At 40.7% G+C, this 15,577-nt stretch overlaps 1 protein-coding gene across 1 annotated transcript; it reads left to right on the forward strand.

The window, feature by feature from the left end:
* Window positions 1-1,422: 1,422 nt before the first annotated feature.
* Window positions 1,423-13,338, forward strand: LOC146643453 (sialidase-1-like). Its single transcript, XM_085396372.1, has 6 exons — window positions 1,423-1,678; window positions 4,207-4,396; window positions 4,780-5,042; window positions 8,118-8,300; window positions 11,091-11,310; window positions 12,094-13,338. Exons 1-6 carry the CDS (start codon window positions 1,592-1,594, stop codon window positions 12,312-12,314), a joined length of 1,164 nt encoding a protein of 387 aa, XP_085252498.1. The 5' UTR covers window positions 1,423-1,591; the 3' UTR covers window positions 12,315-13,338.
* The last annotated feature ends 2,239 nt before the right edge of the window (window positions 13,339-15,577 follow it).

Below are 15,577 nucleotides of genomic sequence, written 5' to 3' on the forward strand. Positions count from 1 at the left end.
TTGGGTTAAGGATGGCTACTATTTATAGAATAAATAAACGATCCTGATCATTGCAAGCATAGAAAAAAAGTCATAGATCTACAATTTAACCCTTAAAATATGCTGTTTATTGGCCAACCACACAGGGAAATGCATCCACATGACACTGTATTATGCAGAATTGTCATGGTCTCCGTGCCTGCCCGGTCGGCCCCACAAGGCTACATTTGCTGTTTCTGTTCTCTCCCTCTCTGCCTGGACGGAGCTCACTGTGGGCTCCCGCCCTTGGCCCACACACACACCTGACAACAATCACCTGTCATCACCGGGAGCACTATTTGAGGCTGGAACACAGATCCTCTCGTCGCTGGAGGATTGTACTACTGACGTTAGTGTTCTCACAGCTCCTGTGGACTTGTGCTTCATAATTCGTGATTTGTGATTAGTTGGTGACTTTCCTTCTCTTCTGCCTCAGATCTCTCTCCCCCCCGGACCTGCGTCCTCCCTGCCGTGTGAACGTGTGTGAGTGTGAGCAAAGAAGACGTGAGCGAGTGTGAGAGAGCTACCCTGTGATTCCCCGGAGTTTTAGATCCCTTCCCTGTACATACATTGCACTGGCACTGTAAATAAACTACACCTTGGAGACACCTAACCGCTCTGCGTTTGAGTCCCTGTAACCAGATCGTGACAAGAATATATAAACTTTATGTTTTATATGTATCTAAATCTTTATGCATACACTCTTTGAATAAAATCTAAAGAACAGTTTGAAGGAGGGTCATTAGTGCCCACTGAGCTGATGTTTGCAGCTTCACTAGTTAAATGTAAAGGATTGTTTTCTGCAGCTGATTTGAGTTTTTTGGTCTGTGGTTCTGTGGTGTGTATGTGCACGATTTCATGATTATCTCTGTACAGCACACTTTAGATTGCCTGACGTCTGTGCTATTTTCATGATATTCTGCCACAGTTTGGATAAAAGTAATAAGTGCATCCATTCTGCTGTATTGTGAATAGAGATATGATAATTTAGTGCATAAGTAAATTTGAATTAGATGCACATATTTACGCACGGACGGTATTTCCGGATGTATATTCGAGAAAAAACTGAGCCAAGACGATATAGATGTAAGTCCTGCTGATCCATCAGCTATATTAATAATTAATTAAAAATGTCACAACACGTGTAATATTATGTATTTGCAATTTTATACATGTATTTACACCACTTGCATACAGGCTTTCTTGTAGACTCAATAAAATATAGCAATTAAAGTGAAAAGTAACATTTTCAAAATAGTCCAAATAAAAAAATAATAATAATTATAATAATAAATTTCTAATAGTTAATAAAGGGCTATAGAAAACATGTCAGGTTAAATACCATTAAATCCGAAGTAGGCAACGAGTGACGTTAGTCATGTGACTCCACCTTGGGTCATATGACTCACAGGGGCAGGCCTTTCGGTATATGAAGTAGAGGAGAGAATTTTATCCCTACTACTCTTTTTGTTTCTGTTTTTGCGGACTTATTTCGACACTTTCTTTCCTCACTCGCTTCTTTGTGTCTGCCGGAGTGAAGAAGAAGAAGAAGAAGTTACGAGAAAGAGCCAACATGGCAGCAGGAAGCCGGCTCGCTGCTCTTTGGCTACAGCTCTTTGTTGTGGTGTCTTGCTGTGTTTCTAACGTCAGCCCTCAGCAGGTACAGTAGCCCGCAATTATCTGCTTAGTGTCTCTTCATAACAGCATGCTAAGTGCTCGGCATGAATTTCTGAGCAATAATGTGACAGCGGATGTCTGTGCTGAAACTACAACTTTAGAAGATGGACTACAAACATGCACTTTACTTTCATTCAGGTCATATAACGCGCAACCATATAACAATAAGAATATATAAAAGAAAAATAATATTATATATTTCCTGCTTCAGAGATAAAACAGTGCAAAGACGTTCAATGACTGTAGTAAAATCATCATCCATCACTTATCTAGTTTAGCGCGGTTGTTTTCTGGGTGGAGAGTAATCTAAAGGCAAGCAACCCAACAGTGGATATAACCAGGGGTTAAAGTGGGATTTGGCAGTTGGGGGAACTTGAAGTTTTCTGTGTTTGCGCATGTAGTTTAGTTTCTTTGTCGCCTATTGCCCCGCATTTCTTAGGGTTATTGCTCTTCGCGGATTCAGCCTGCTGCTGAATGCAAACTGCAACTAACAAACTAAATGTGTGACAAACAGTTTGTGTGGGACGCGTTAACAATGCTGGGATTAAAGCAGATATATTACATTTGAATGAAACTTGCCCATCTCTCTTGCTAAGTAAACACCATAAGAAGTTTGTTCTTGTGGCCTCATGAGATAGTCTGCATTCTCTGTTATTTCACTGTTATTTGGGCTGCTGCTCTCTCTGGTAACAGACCATTTTTAGCCAGTTATGACACACACACACATCACTTCGAACCATTTCCTCTCGTGTGACACTTTAAAGTCACACTAACAAAAAAAAAAAAGACAGTGACTCTGTTTCTCAAAATATACTGCTGCTTCATTTTCTCTATGGTAGTTTCCATCATATTTAAAAGCCTTTTTGTCTTATTGGTGAGTTGTAACTTTGACTGATGGGCATAGCGTTAGACAGGATAACCTTCACATGCATTGGGAGTCTGCAGGAGTCTCCATGGACTATGATTACAGATGACATTGTGATCTGTAGTGAGAGTACTAAGCATGTGGAAGAGACTCTGGAGAGGTGCAGGCATGCTCTGGAGAGAAGAATTAAACTGTTACTAGACCTGCTATGACGTATGGTTTGAAGACGTATGTGCTGACAAAACGACAGAAGGTGCAGCTGAAGATGTTAACATTTTTGTTCAAAATGACCAGGATTAGAAATGAGCACATCAGAGGGAGAGCTCAGGTTTAGAGACCTGCCAAACCAGGACGTCGACAAGGGAGCCCACAGAGCAGGTTCACAAATGATGTGAAGCAGGACATGCAGAGGGAGTTGCTAAGGATAGGGTGAGATGGAGGCAGATATGAAATGCTGAGCTGTTGTGACCCCTGAAAGAACAAGTTTCTACAGTACTGATGTTACATGAATCATCATTGCTGCTTTTAAACCTTAAAGCTAGGGTAAAGGTGGAATTTGGTAAGTGTTACTAAAGAAAGGCTTACATTCGTATTGATTGTTCCTACCAAAACCCTTCTAGAAGCAACATGTGTCACTTAGTCATATGCATATGGACATTTATTTTAATGCATTATCAAAATTAACTCTAATTTCAGCTGAGTATATTATTGCATGGCCAGAACTTTATGTCGAATCCTATGAAAAAACTTAAAACCATAATTCCCACGTAAATGTCTGCTGTCTATCTGTCTTATGGCTTTGTTGACCTGCATTAGTGCACCATGCAGCTGTAAACCATACAACACAGTATACACTTTTAATAACATGTTAGAACTATCAGAGGATAGTCTTCAGATATTAGATAATCAGATAACTTCAGCTGCACATCCTGTACAGATCCACTGCCTGATTTTAAAATCTGGCATGCACTAGGACGTGGTATGTAAGCTTTAAATTTCCAGTTTATCTGTTACAGTCTTTACCCTTCAAAATAATCTCTCATCTTCTCCTGACCTGTCTGTCAGTGTGAAATCATATTCACTTTTGTGCTCCTGGAAAATACTGCAGCTCTACCCTTAGCTAACAGATGTATTAATATTCAAACTGCACAGAAACAGTTTGTGTTTTTGGTGATAGAAGTTGAGATGTTTGAAATGTTGAATTTAACTTACTTGACATATTAAAAAAACAGAAGGAGGAAGCTCCTCGCTTCAGTAGAGTTGGTGCACGACAGGGCCATGTGATGACTTTAATTGCCTTCATAGTCATAGCTGAAAGGACTGTCAGGCTGCACCACATGAAAAATGAACTGATTTAGACTATTCTGTACCAGATTACCTATCAGGTTGAATTATTTATTTATTTTAGGTGCCAGGATGCCACTTTAGACCTTTGATAATAGTTTCTAGTGGCTGAAGGACACAAAATCGCTTCCTTAAAGGAAAAGCAAGATCACCTGATTTTCTTTTCATTTCCTGAACTCAAAGCCAGATCACATGTTTGTCTGTTACATGACACCTGAAGCATGCTGAAAATGCTCCTGCCTACAGATAATTCACAAATATCTCTTCCCTCTCTTTTACCTTCCCTTCTCCCCGCTGTTCAGATCGACCCCCTGGTGTTTGAGGAGCAGCTGCTGTGGGTGAGCGGAGCCCAGGGTCAGGTGAACACTTACAGGATCCCGCTGCTCACCTTCACCCCCAAAGGAAGCCTGCTGGCGTTTGCAGAAGCCAGGAAGTCTTCTTCTTCTGACATTGGAGCGAAATTCTTTGCTTTGCGGCGCTCCACAGACAAAGGCAAGACCACTGCAAGAGATAGACAGTCACACAAAACTTACAGTGTGTCAGAAAACAGTCAGCAGTCACATGGGCGCAAATGAGGAGAGTTTATCGCTTCTGAATGAATGTCTGGGAGTGTATGTCATTGTTAGCATCAACCATAATTGATATTTTGAGTAGATGTTTGGTTTTATTTATATTTACCTTTTTTTTTTTTTTTTTTTTTTTTAACATTTCATACCTTGAAACTGGATCAACGAGTTCTACGCAGTGTTCAAACAGACTGATGATATAAATTCTGCTGACTGAGCCTTGAAATAAAAGTAAAAATCACAAAAGCACAAAAAACAGGTCACGTTTTCTCTGCTTCATCTCCTCCTCTTCCTCTATCATCTCTCTAGGAGCCACCTGGTCCCCGACCACCTTTATTATCGATGACGGGGCGGCACCGGATGGCATAAACCTGGGCTCTGTTGTGGTGGACGAGGAAGTGGGCTCAGTGATTCTGATCTACTCAGTGTGCTTCCACCACTACCACTGTAGCCCGGCCAGCATCATGATGGTGGAGAGCCGGGATGACGGCCTTAGCTGGACCCCGCCCAGAAACCTCTCGGTTACGCTCGGCGTGAAGAACTTTGCTCCCGGGCCGGGCCTCGGCCTCCAGGTGAGAGAACAAGACATGTGACACTGAAGTGAGAGAACTTTTCAAGCTGTAAAATGAGCTAAAATGTAAGTGAAACGACCTTTAAGCTGGATTTATTTTTATTGTGATCATGAGCTCCTGGGTGCTCAGCAATTCCCATCACAGAGTCACGATTCAAGATGTTAAAGTGAGATTTTCCAGGCAGATTTCTCTGTGGCTATAATGTAAATTTGGTTCCTGTTCCTGAAATCTTGCTCCATGCATCTGTTTTCCACCTCTGTAATTATGCTCTGAAGAGGTTTAGGTGTAATGTGCAAAAACTAATTTGCATTAAATTAGCATTAAGAATATTCTTTTGATGCTTAGCAAAAAGAGTGATTGTGTGTTCATGCATTAGAAGCCACAAGCCTTTTATTGATCCTACTTGTAGACTACATTCTTTATCAATCTGACTCCCTATCTGTCAATAGAAAATTGTACTTAGTAGTCAGTATAATCCTTTAATGATATAAGTTTGCATATGGTAGAATACTACATGTAATCATTAGTGTTTAGAAGTATATAGTTGGTGGCATATTGAAAGAATGTCTCATCCTAGGGGGTCTGTGACATTCCAGGGTGTTCTGGCGTTCACCCCCACATCCTGGGAGTATGGGAGAGGTTGTACCTTGTCTTATTGTTTTACGGTAGGATTAACGTAGCTATGTCAGTTTTAGTCTAAGTGCTTTTTTACATATAGATGAACTGTTGGATTTTCCAGACCAGCAGGTTAAGGGAAGTTGTTTATGGGGTCACACTCTGACTGACACACACACACACACACACACACACACACACACACACACACACACACACACACACACACACACACACACACACATTCCAATGTGACTCGGGTACAAAAGCACTGGTTTGAGTTTGACATCAGAGTTTTGCAATGTGCAGCTGTCATAAAAACAGGCCAGCTTTAATAAAAAGGAAAAAAAAAAGAAGTCATGAGCTCAGAAGATAAAGGATTACTGAGGATTGCACTGGTTCGTGATTGCTGTCTCTTTTATTATTCTGTCCAGATTAGAGAAACGACACCTGGCTTTGTTCTTGTTTCATTTCAGACAAAAAGGGGTCAGTAGTAGCAGCTGAAAGTATATAAACCTCTCACAGAGCGTTAGTTTATTAAAATGGACTCAGAATCAGATGCAAACGGAGCTTCTTGTTGTTGCATTTGATGCACAGTATGTCTTAGTTGTGGTCTAACGATTGTACTTGAGTATTTTTCAGTTACCTGTAATTGTAATCAAAATACCTCACACTGACATGACTTCCTTAAATACTTTCATTAATCCTAAACAGGGAAGCAATACTTAAATCAGACATAAATAAGAAAGGCATCAGTGGAAGATAAAGTGTACATGTTGGGATGTTTGTGTCTTTACTAAATGTCTAAATATACTATGAATCACCTCAGTGGCTGAGCAGTTGGGATCCTAAGTGTGAAACCCGAACGTGTAGCATAAATTCGTAACCATGAATGCTCCCTAAAACTATAATGGGGTTTCCAGAACAATGAGAAGTATGAAAAATGTTCAGTTGAAATGTCACTTTTTCCCCTTGCATGCCTCTGAGAGGTCAGAGTAAGGCTGTCGATGATGAAAGGGTCCTAACTGTGTGAAGTGAAGTGAGCTGGAAGTGCTGAAGTATTATTTCGTTAAGCAGAGGATACACTGGTCTACCTTTTTATGAAATAAAAATAGATAATAGAATCCCAATTAATGCCGCAACCTGCTGATATGTTTTGAACCTTCACTGAAACATTATGTTAAGTGCGAGGTGAACTATAAACGCTGCTGTAATAAAATCTGCTTCTTATGATGTTGTTGCCTTCCCTAGAACATGCAGATTCATTTTTTAATTTTTTTATTATTATTATGAGCTACAGTCATGTGAAAAACTAAGTACACTCTGTGATTCAGTAGCTTGTAGCACCACTGTTTGACTTTATGACTCAATGACTGTAAGGTGCTCAGGTCCTGTGGCTAGGTGCTCCAGCGCCGTGCCTGACAGCTGGTATGAGGTGTTTGTGCTGATATGCTGTGTTTGGTTGTCAGGTGGTGCTGTGCACGATGAACAAACAGCTCCGCTTTGGCCTCGTCTGTCCAAAGGACATTGTTCCAGGAGTCAGCGCGACTCTGCAAACCTAAGCTGTGCTTTCATGTTCTTTTTAGAGAAGACAGGCTTTCTCCTTGTAACCCTTCCAAACAAGCTGTGCTTGTTCAGTCTTTTTCTAAACGAACATTAACTGTAACATTTAATTTGCTAGATGAGGCCTGCTGAGTCTGAGATGTAGCTCTCAGGGATTTTTATCCAGCTTCTCCCAGCATTTAACCATCTGACCTTGGGGTGAATTCGCTGGGACGTCCAGTCCTGGGAAGATCAGCAGCTGTCCTGAATGTTTTCCACTTTTGAGTCAACTTCAAATTGTTTGGAAACCCAGACTGATGGGCAGCAGCAGTTGCTCCTCTGAGATCATCGCTGGTGTTAACACACACATGAATGCTCCAGACAAGCAAACCTCTGCTTGCATAGAGGTGCTCAGCTCACACACAGGAATATTAAAGCTGGTTTATAAAAGAAAAAGTTAGAGCATAATGTAAGGCACTGCAAGTGTAACAGCACCGATATTCAGTAAATGAACCTCTTTGTTTTTGTGTGAGCTATATTTATACTTGCCTTTCTAATATGGACTTTATTCAATTGAATTTAACCAGATGCATAGCTTTATTTTCAGCTTTGAATGCATTTAATCCAGACAGTAATGTCTGCAGCTGCTTGTTTCTCTCCACAGTCTATATCAATCTTTAAGAGCTGTTATGTTTGTGGATATTACACCTTTTTAATCAGTAATATGACACAAAACAGTATCTGTAAAAAAAATAAATAAATTATTTGAACACAGCTCACTCGTTTAATTCCTCTCCTCTTTGTTTTCTCTGACTTCTCAGCTCACCAACCGTGTTTAAACATTAAAAAAATACTAAATGATGATAACCAACAGCTGCATCCCTGAACTGTTTTTTGTTTGTGTCTTTTGGACTACAGAAGCGCTTCAATCCTGCAAAGGGGAGGTTGGTGGTTTGCGGTCATGGGACACTGGAGGGCGACGGTGTTTTCTGCATCCTGAGCGACGACCACGGACAAACCTGGTACAACGGTGCAGCGCTGAAAAGCATCCCCTACAACCAGAAGAAAAAAGCGCAGGACTTCAACCCTGATGAGTGCCAGGTATGTTTGCTGGTGCCGTCGGTCAGTTAGAGATTACAGTTAGAGCCATTAGTATTTGAACAGTTACAGAGTTTTTTTGTCATTTCCACAATTAAATTAACTTTGTTGTCGACATTAGCGGAAAACTTTCTTTGGTTCACCATGCTGCAGATCAATTCATAATCAATCCATAATAAAAATACTGGTAATTATTCATACAATAATAACTACATACACACCTTTTTTCTACCTAGTGGCATCAGAATAAAGAGGACGTTCTCAGACAGCAACAACAGAACGGCGTTTTTAAGACGCCAGTGTGATACAGATTATCTAATGAGGTTTGTTGTCAACCAACAGCAGTTCTGACAATGCTGCCCAGTTTGTTTCTATCTGCCACACTCGGGTTACCATCCCAGATGGAGATATTGAAGCTGACATACACCAAAAAAATAATGTTTTTGTTGACTTTTAACTTTTTAACTTCCTAAAAAAAAAAAAACTCTGACTAGCTTTCTTGTTGATGACATCAATATTTTCCATAAATCATACTTCCCATAAATCTTGTCATCTTGTCCTCAGACGCTTGAAGCTTTTACTGACTTAAACAGACTGATCAGAAAGTGAAAAACCTGTTTTTTGAGCCTGTGTAATTCAAGGCGTTTCCCTTTGTCAGCATTAATCAGCAAATAACAAGATTTACACCAATCCTCAAATCTACATACCTGAGCAAAATAATCAGACTTAAAATTACCATTAAAGAAACCAACAAACAGCCATAACATCAGCAAATGTTAAACATTTTCACATTCCATATCCTGTATTTGCATATCATTTATATAAACATAACAGTGGTGATCAAACATCATTCAGCTTTAGATTACTCTGTTTGTATCCTTAGAGATTGAAGAGATTGAGATTGAAACTCGCTATGCAACGGCTGTGAGTCATCAAGTGAAAGTTAACTAGCCAACCGCTGTAACTGCCTGACATACAGAGAAGCTGGGTTCAGCTGTGGCTCACCAGTCAGCCTGTAATTTAACATTGTGCCTGAGTGAGCTTCTGTTTTTTTACACATAAATATCCAGACCACCAAGGAAAAGGACAAAACAGACTTGGTGAAAGCGGGATAAAGTCATCGTGGTTTTGTGGAAGAAAGAACGTTTCCTCAAGCAGGACAGTTGCTGGTGCCTTCTGTGCTCACAGCTTCACAGTTTGTTTGCCTCAAAGTTCAGTTTTGAATCAATAATTGTTCCAAGATGTTTATCAGACTCAAGACGTTATACCACCTGGCCCTTTATAGCTGTGACCTGTTGTGTGTGAGAACATTTCCTAAAATCAGACCAATCAGTGATTAACATCTTTTGACATTTTTTAACTGAAGAGAGGACTCAACGTGCCATTTAACAGAATCATGAGGCTGGCCTCCTGCAACTGACTAACAATAACAGAGTCATCTGCATACTTTAGCACAGTGCTGTTTCATACCTACTCTAGCACATGTTTGTGTACAGGTCAGCAGGTCAGGTCAGAAGGCCACGTGCTTTTACTCGTTCCAAAGACATAATGCAAACTCTGAGATGATAGAGCTTTCTCGGCTCCAGAATTGTGGAAGGATTTATCATCGCACATCAGGTGATCTCCTTCACTTACTTGCTTTATAAATAAAGTGGTACAGGATAAATAATACCAGAGTTTCACTACACTACTACGATGGATTTAAAAGTGCAGACTTTCAGCTTAATTCACGATTACAAAACGATTAACTGTTTATAAATGATGGCCCTTTTTATGCACAGTCCCCCATTTCAGACGCTCAAACACGATAGGAAAAATTAACATAAGGATTGTTTTTAATGCTTTTAATAACGACTCCTTGAAGTCAAGGACATCACCGAATGTTGCATTTCCTCCTTTAATATGCTCTGTCAGTCCTTTACTGCAGATGGTTTCCTTCCTTGCAGCTTATTTGAGGCTTTTTCTACATTCACTTTTCTATTTAATAACTGAAACGCGTGCCGTGTTTGGTTGGATCAGGTGACTCGCTTGGCCTATGAGGAATATCCAGTTTCTTGTGAAATTCTTGAGTGTGGTTTGCAGTTTGCTTCTGTCAGCAGTCACATCATCAATAAACACTGGTGACTCTGTTTCATTGGCAGCCGTAAATTTCCATGTCATAATATTGTTTCCATCATGTTTGACACATGATGTGGTTTGCTTTGGATCATGAACAGTTCCTTTCTTTCTCCATTCTGTATCTTCCCATCATTCTGGTATCAGTTAATCTTGGTTTAATTTCTTCAACCAATATATTCCAAACCTGTGGAGGCTCTATTAGTTGTTTTTATGGAAAAGTATAATTTGGTCTTCTTGTTCTTGAGTGTAACTAATGATTTGAATCTTCTGATAGACCTACGTTAAACAGCCACTTCTCTCTTGTCTTTGGAAATGTTTATGTGGAGTTTTAAAATGACTTTGTTTTGCTTGCATTACAGAAAATTATCAAGTGGTTCTTGGGGAAAAGTCACACTTGTAGCAGCAAAAATAAAGTTTGGTGGTTATTAAGTTAAAGGGGAGTTAGCATTAGTTTATTTAGTGACATTATGAGAAAGCGTGAATGCTCATAGTGCACTGTTGTGAAGTGTGGTTCTGCCCTCTAGTGGACAGAAAGTTGTTGTTTTTGTCTTTAACTTCAGTGTAGATTCTCCCATTTATTTTATTCAGTGCAGTTATATGAAGGCATCCCTATTACAATTGTAATTATAATCTTTCACCTTTGATACACTCTTTTCTCCGTCTGTTCTTCTGCAGCCAATTGAGTTGACTGACGGGACCATCGCCATCAACGTCCGGAACCAGAACAACTACCACTGCCGGTGCCGCATTGTGGTGCACAGCTATGATGGAGGGTTGACCCTGCCCTTAGAAGGCCTGATTTTTGACGAGGCACTGGTGGATCCTGTAGTGGCAGCCGGAGCTCTGCAAAAAGAGGGCGTGATCTACTTCACCAACCCCTCCAATGAGCAAAAGAGTAAGAAACACGAGCACTAAGCTTTTTCATCTCTGTGTAAGACTAGCAAAAAGTTAGTTTTGTGTATTAAGAATGTTACTCTTTATGTATTCTGTATGCCATTCTAGTGAGAAATGCTAATATGAAACATGGTGATCTCTGCTCCCGTTTCTACTCTTGGCTCATATCAGTTGCATTAGTTATAATTATTAAATATTCATGTCCTGTTACCCCAAAAATGTCCACCCAGTTAGTTCCTGAGTAAATTTAGTATTCACTAATAAATTTAATTTAATATTTGGTTACTTTGGCCACTTTTAGTGTTTTCCTTTACGGCACAATAACTACTTTATATTCTTATGGAATCCAATGATAATTAAGTTTATTTCAGCTCCCCTAACTTATCTGGTTTGTTTTTACTGTAGCTCTATAAATCATGGCAACTTTCCACTTTTTTATGAACTGTATTCACATATGAGCTAAAGTACAAGCTCAGTAAAGCTTCATAAAAAAGTGACTTTCACCTTATTTCGGTTTCAATTTGAACTGAAAGTAAACACAGAAATCTGATGCTACGCAGTGATCCATGCACGCCAGTTTGAGGCAAACTTTCTGGCAGAAAATGATACCATGATGCAATGCTGTAATCAGATAGATTGACCTTGTTTCCCTGAATCTTTGCAGTACAGGTGGAAACTGCTTAATCAGCACAAAACACAGAGTCTCACTGATGAGAAAAAACCCAGGTTGAAATGATCCTGATTAAGTTGAGTGGATAAATAAGTGATGCTTTATCTCCTTCAGGAGTGAATCTAACCCTGAAATGGTCGCTGACAAACGGCATGTCTTGGGAGAACAAAGCTGTCCAGATATGGGCGGGTCCGAGCGGCTACTCCAGTATGACATCACTGGACAGCGCCTCTGTAGAAGACCGCAAGTACATCTTTGTCATCTACGAGAAGGGCCAGAAAGACTATTTCGAGACTGTCTCGTTCACCAAGATCCACCTGTATGGTGGTCGTTAAGAGCACACGAGGACGTAGGTAGAGCAAAGTCAGACATGAACTATGGTGCAAACTAAACATAAATAACTTATCTGTTTTGTCTCAGATTTAAACACTTAAGGGAAAAAAGAAAACCGGAAGAGGGTTTTTTTTTTTTTTTTTTTAATCCATCATCTTTCTCAGGAAGATAAACAGACTCATTCTAGGATATCACGAAAATGGAGAAAGAAGAATCTGCACGCACACATTTTGTGATTACGCCATCAAAAAATATTTTTCTCTGATTTAATCCTTCTGTCCTTTACATTTTTCAAAGGGGGTTTAAATCACGTGTTTGTAACCCTTTAATTTTATTTGCCAAGTAACTACACAGCTGCAAAATTCGGGCAGAGAAATATGTCAAAGCAGGAAATGCTGAAGATTGTTTTACAGACGGGGTACATAGTTTACAAAAAGCTGATTGTTAAGTATTTTGTAAACCTAATTGTTTTGGGACAGAAAAAAAACTAATGTTTGAGTGTGTGAAAGTGAAAATTACTTTTGAACCACTATAGATGCAACAGTTTTTTCTTTTACTATCATAAAGTTTGCTGTGAATTCATGCTGATTGAAATCAGTTCTACCTTTAGAAAACTTGTAATTGTGTAAAATAATGGCCTAAAAAAGCAAAACCTTTTTTAAAAGATATATATTTTCACTTATAAATTCTCTTTAATTGTTTCTTTGAGGTTTAAATAATTGTTTCATATACATGTGTGGAAGAATGTGTGAATGAAAAGGTGCCTAACGTAACCCAAAATGTCTTTGTTTGTATTTATGGAGCGGAAGCGGAGTTATTTTATTTGTATATTTTAAATGTCAGATTATGACCAAATGTCCTTTGTCTGTAGTTGCTTGGCGGATAAATGAATCTGTGCTGTAATGGATTTTCCTTCTTGTCACATTGTCCTTGTTTTTATGGATTTGATTGTGGAAAACACACTTTTTATGTCTGAAATGAAAATAAAAGGGAGGGACTGATTTAAACCACAGTTGAAGGCAAAAATGTCACTTCATGTTTTTCTCTATACGTCTTTCTGATACAACTCTAATATAAGGGAAAAAACTCATTTTTTCAGTTTTAAGTTGTAAAATATTTACTGCTTTTATTTTGAAACTTACTTTACATTAGAATGAAAATCAGTGTGCTGAGTTTTCCAAAAGAAAGAACATTTAGTTGGGATATGAATATCAGAATCAGAATCAGAATACTTTATTGATCCCTGGGGGAAATTATTTTTTGTTACAGTGCTCCATTTTAAACCAACATTAAGACAAGACGGACAATACGCTAACTAAGAATAGTACAATATATACATATATATACATACATACATACATAAGTCACTTATAAATAAATAGTTGGAAAAGAAACATGTGTAGCTGTAGCAGCAAACAGTGTGTTAAGTGGATGCGTTGTACAGGGAGATGGCCACAGGCAGGAATGATTTCCTGTGTCGTTCAGTGGTGCTTTTCGGTAATCTCAGTCTCTCACTGAACGAGCTCCTGTGACTGACCAACATGTCATGGAGTGGGTGGGAGGTGTTATCCAACATTGTCTTTATCTTGGACAGCATCCGCCTCTCCGACACCACCTTGAGGGAGTCCAGCTCCATCCCCACAACATTGCTGGCCTTACGGATCAGTTTATTAAGTCTGTTGGCATCTGCGACCCTCAGCCTGCTCCCCCAGCATGCAACAGCATAGAGGATCGCACTGGCCACAACAGACTCATAGAAAATCCTCAGCATTTTCTGGCAGATGTTGAAGGACCTCAGTCGCCTCAAAAAATAGAGACGACTCTGGCCCTTCCTGTAAAGTGCTGTGGTGTTTTTAGCCCAGTCCAGTTTATTGTCAATGTGTACTCCAAGGTATTTATAGTCCTCCACAATGTCAACACTGACCCCCTGGATTGAAACAGGGGTCAAGTGTTTCCTGGTCTTCCTGAAGTCCACGATCAGTTCCTTGGTCTTTGCCACGTTGAGCTGCAGATGATTCTGCTCACACCACGTGACAAAGGAGTCGACCACAGCCCGGTACTCTGTCTCATCATCCCTGCTGATGCATCCAACCACCGCAGAGTCATCAGAAAACTTCTGAAGATGGCAGGTCTCTGTGCAGTGGCTGAAGTCTGTGGTGTAGAGGGTGAAGAGGAAGGGGGAGAGGACAGTCCCCTGTGGTGCCCCTGTGTTGCTAATCACCTTGTCAGACACACACTGTGGGAGACGTACATATTGTGGTCTTCCTGTCAGGTAATCAACAATCCAGGACACCAGAGAAGCATCCACCTGCATCGCTGCTAACTTATCACCCAGGAGGGTCGGCCTGATGGTGTTGAAAGCACTGGAAAAGTCAAAAAACATGACCCTCACAGTGCTCGCCGGCTGGTCCAGATGGGTGTAGACACGATTGAGCAGGTAGATGATGGCGTCCTCTGTTCCGAGACGAGGCTGATAAGCGAACTGAAGGGGATCCAGATGTGGTCTTACTATGGGTCGCAGCTGGTCCAGGATGAGCCTTTCCAGGGTCTTCATGATGTGGGAGGTCAGTGCCACGGGCCTGTAATCCTGGGGGCCACTGGGACGAGGCGTCTTTGGTACAGGGACGAGGCATGATGTCTTCCACATCACCGGGACCCTCTGCAGACTCAGACTCAGCATAAACAGTTTATGAAAGACTCCACACAGCTGGGGGGCACAGGTCTTGAGGACAAGGGGACTCACTCCGTCTGGTCCAGCAGACTTGCCTGAGTGAAGTCTCCTCATTTGCATCTCAACCTGGTATTGAGTGAAGGTGATGGGTGGGGGAGGGGTGTCAGGAATCTCACAGGAGGCAACATGTGAAGAGAGAGGCTGGCACAGTGGTGTGGCTCTGGATTCCAGGCTGACTGCAGGTGAGGTTGTGGGGGTGGGAGCAGACACTGTGGTGTCGAATCTATTGAAAAACAGATTCAACTCGTCGGCTCTATTCTCACCTCCCTCAGCTCCCCTGCTGTTGGTTGGCCTGAATCCAGTGATGGTCTTCATGCCCCTCCACACCTCTCTCATGCTGTTCTGCTGGAGTTTCCACTCCAGCTTCCTCCTGTAATTGTCCTTAGCCTCTCTGATCTTGTCCTTTAGTAACACCTGGATCTTCCTCACCTCCTCTTTGTTGCCCCCTCTGAAAGCCCTCTTCTTGTTGTTGAGGAGGGCTTTGATGTCCTTAGTCACCCACGGCTTGTTATTTGGGTAACAATGAACAGTCTG

This window comes from Rhamphochromis longiceps, linkage group LG22, assembly GCF_057381845.1.
Source record: "Rhamphochromis longiceps isolate RC_006_pf linkage group LG22, R_longiceps_female_GT1.1, whole genome shotgun sequence".
Taxonomy (NCBI): Eukaryota; Metazoa; Chordata; class Actinopteri; order Cichliformes; family Cichlidae; genus Rhamphochromis; species Rhamphochromis longiceps.

What these genes read in the sequence shown, in the direction of transcription:
- LOC146643453 (XM_085396372.1), top strand. Translation starts at nt 1,592, where the DNA reads ATGGCAGCAGGAAGCCGGCTCGCTGCTCTTTGGCTACAGCTCTTTGTT. An exon ending in TCAACCCTGATGAGTGCCAG is followed by an intron (nt 8,301 to 11,090) that starts GTATGTTTGCTG and finishes GTTCTTCTGCAG; the next exon opens with CCAATTGAGTTGACTGACGG. An exon ending in CCCCTCCAATGAGCAAAAGA is followed by an intron (nt 11,311 to 12,093) that starts GTAAGAAACACG and finishes TATCTCCTTCAG; the next exon opens with GAGTGAATCTAACCCTGAAA.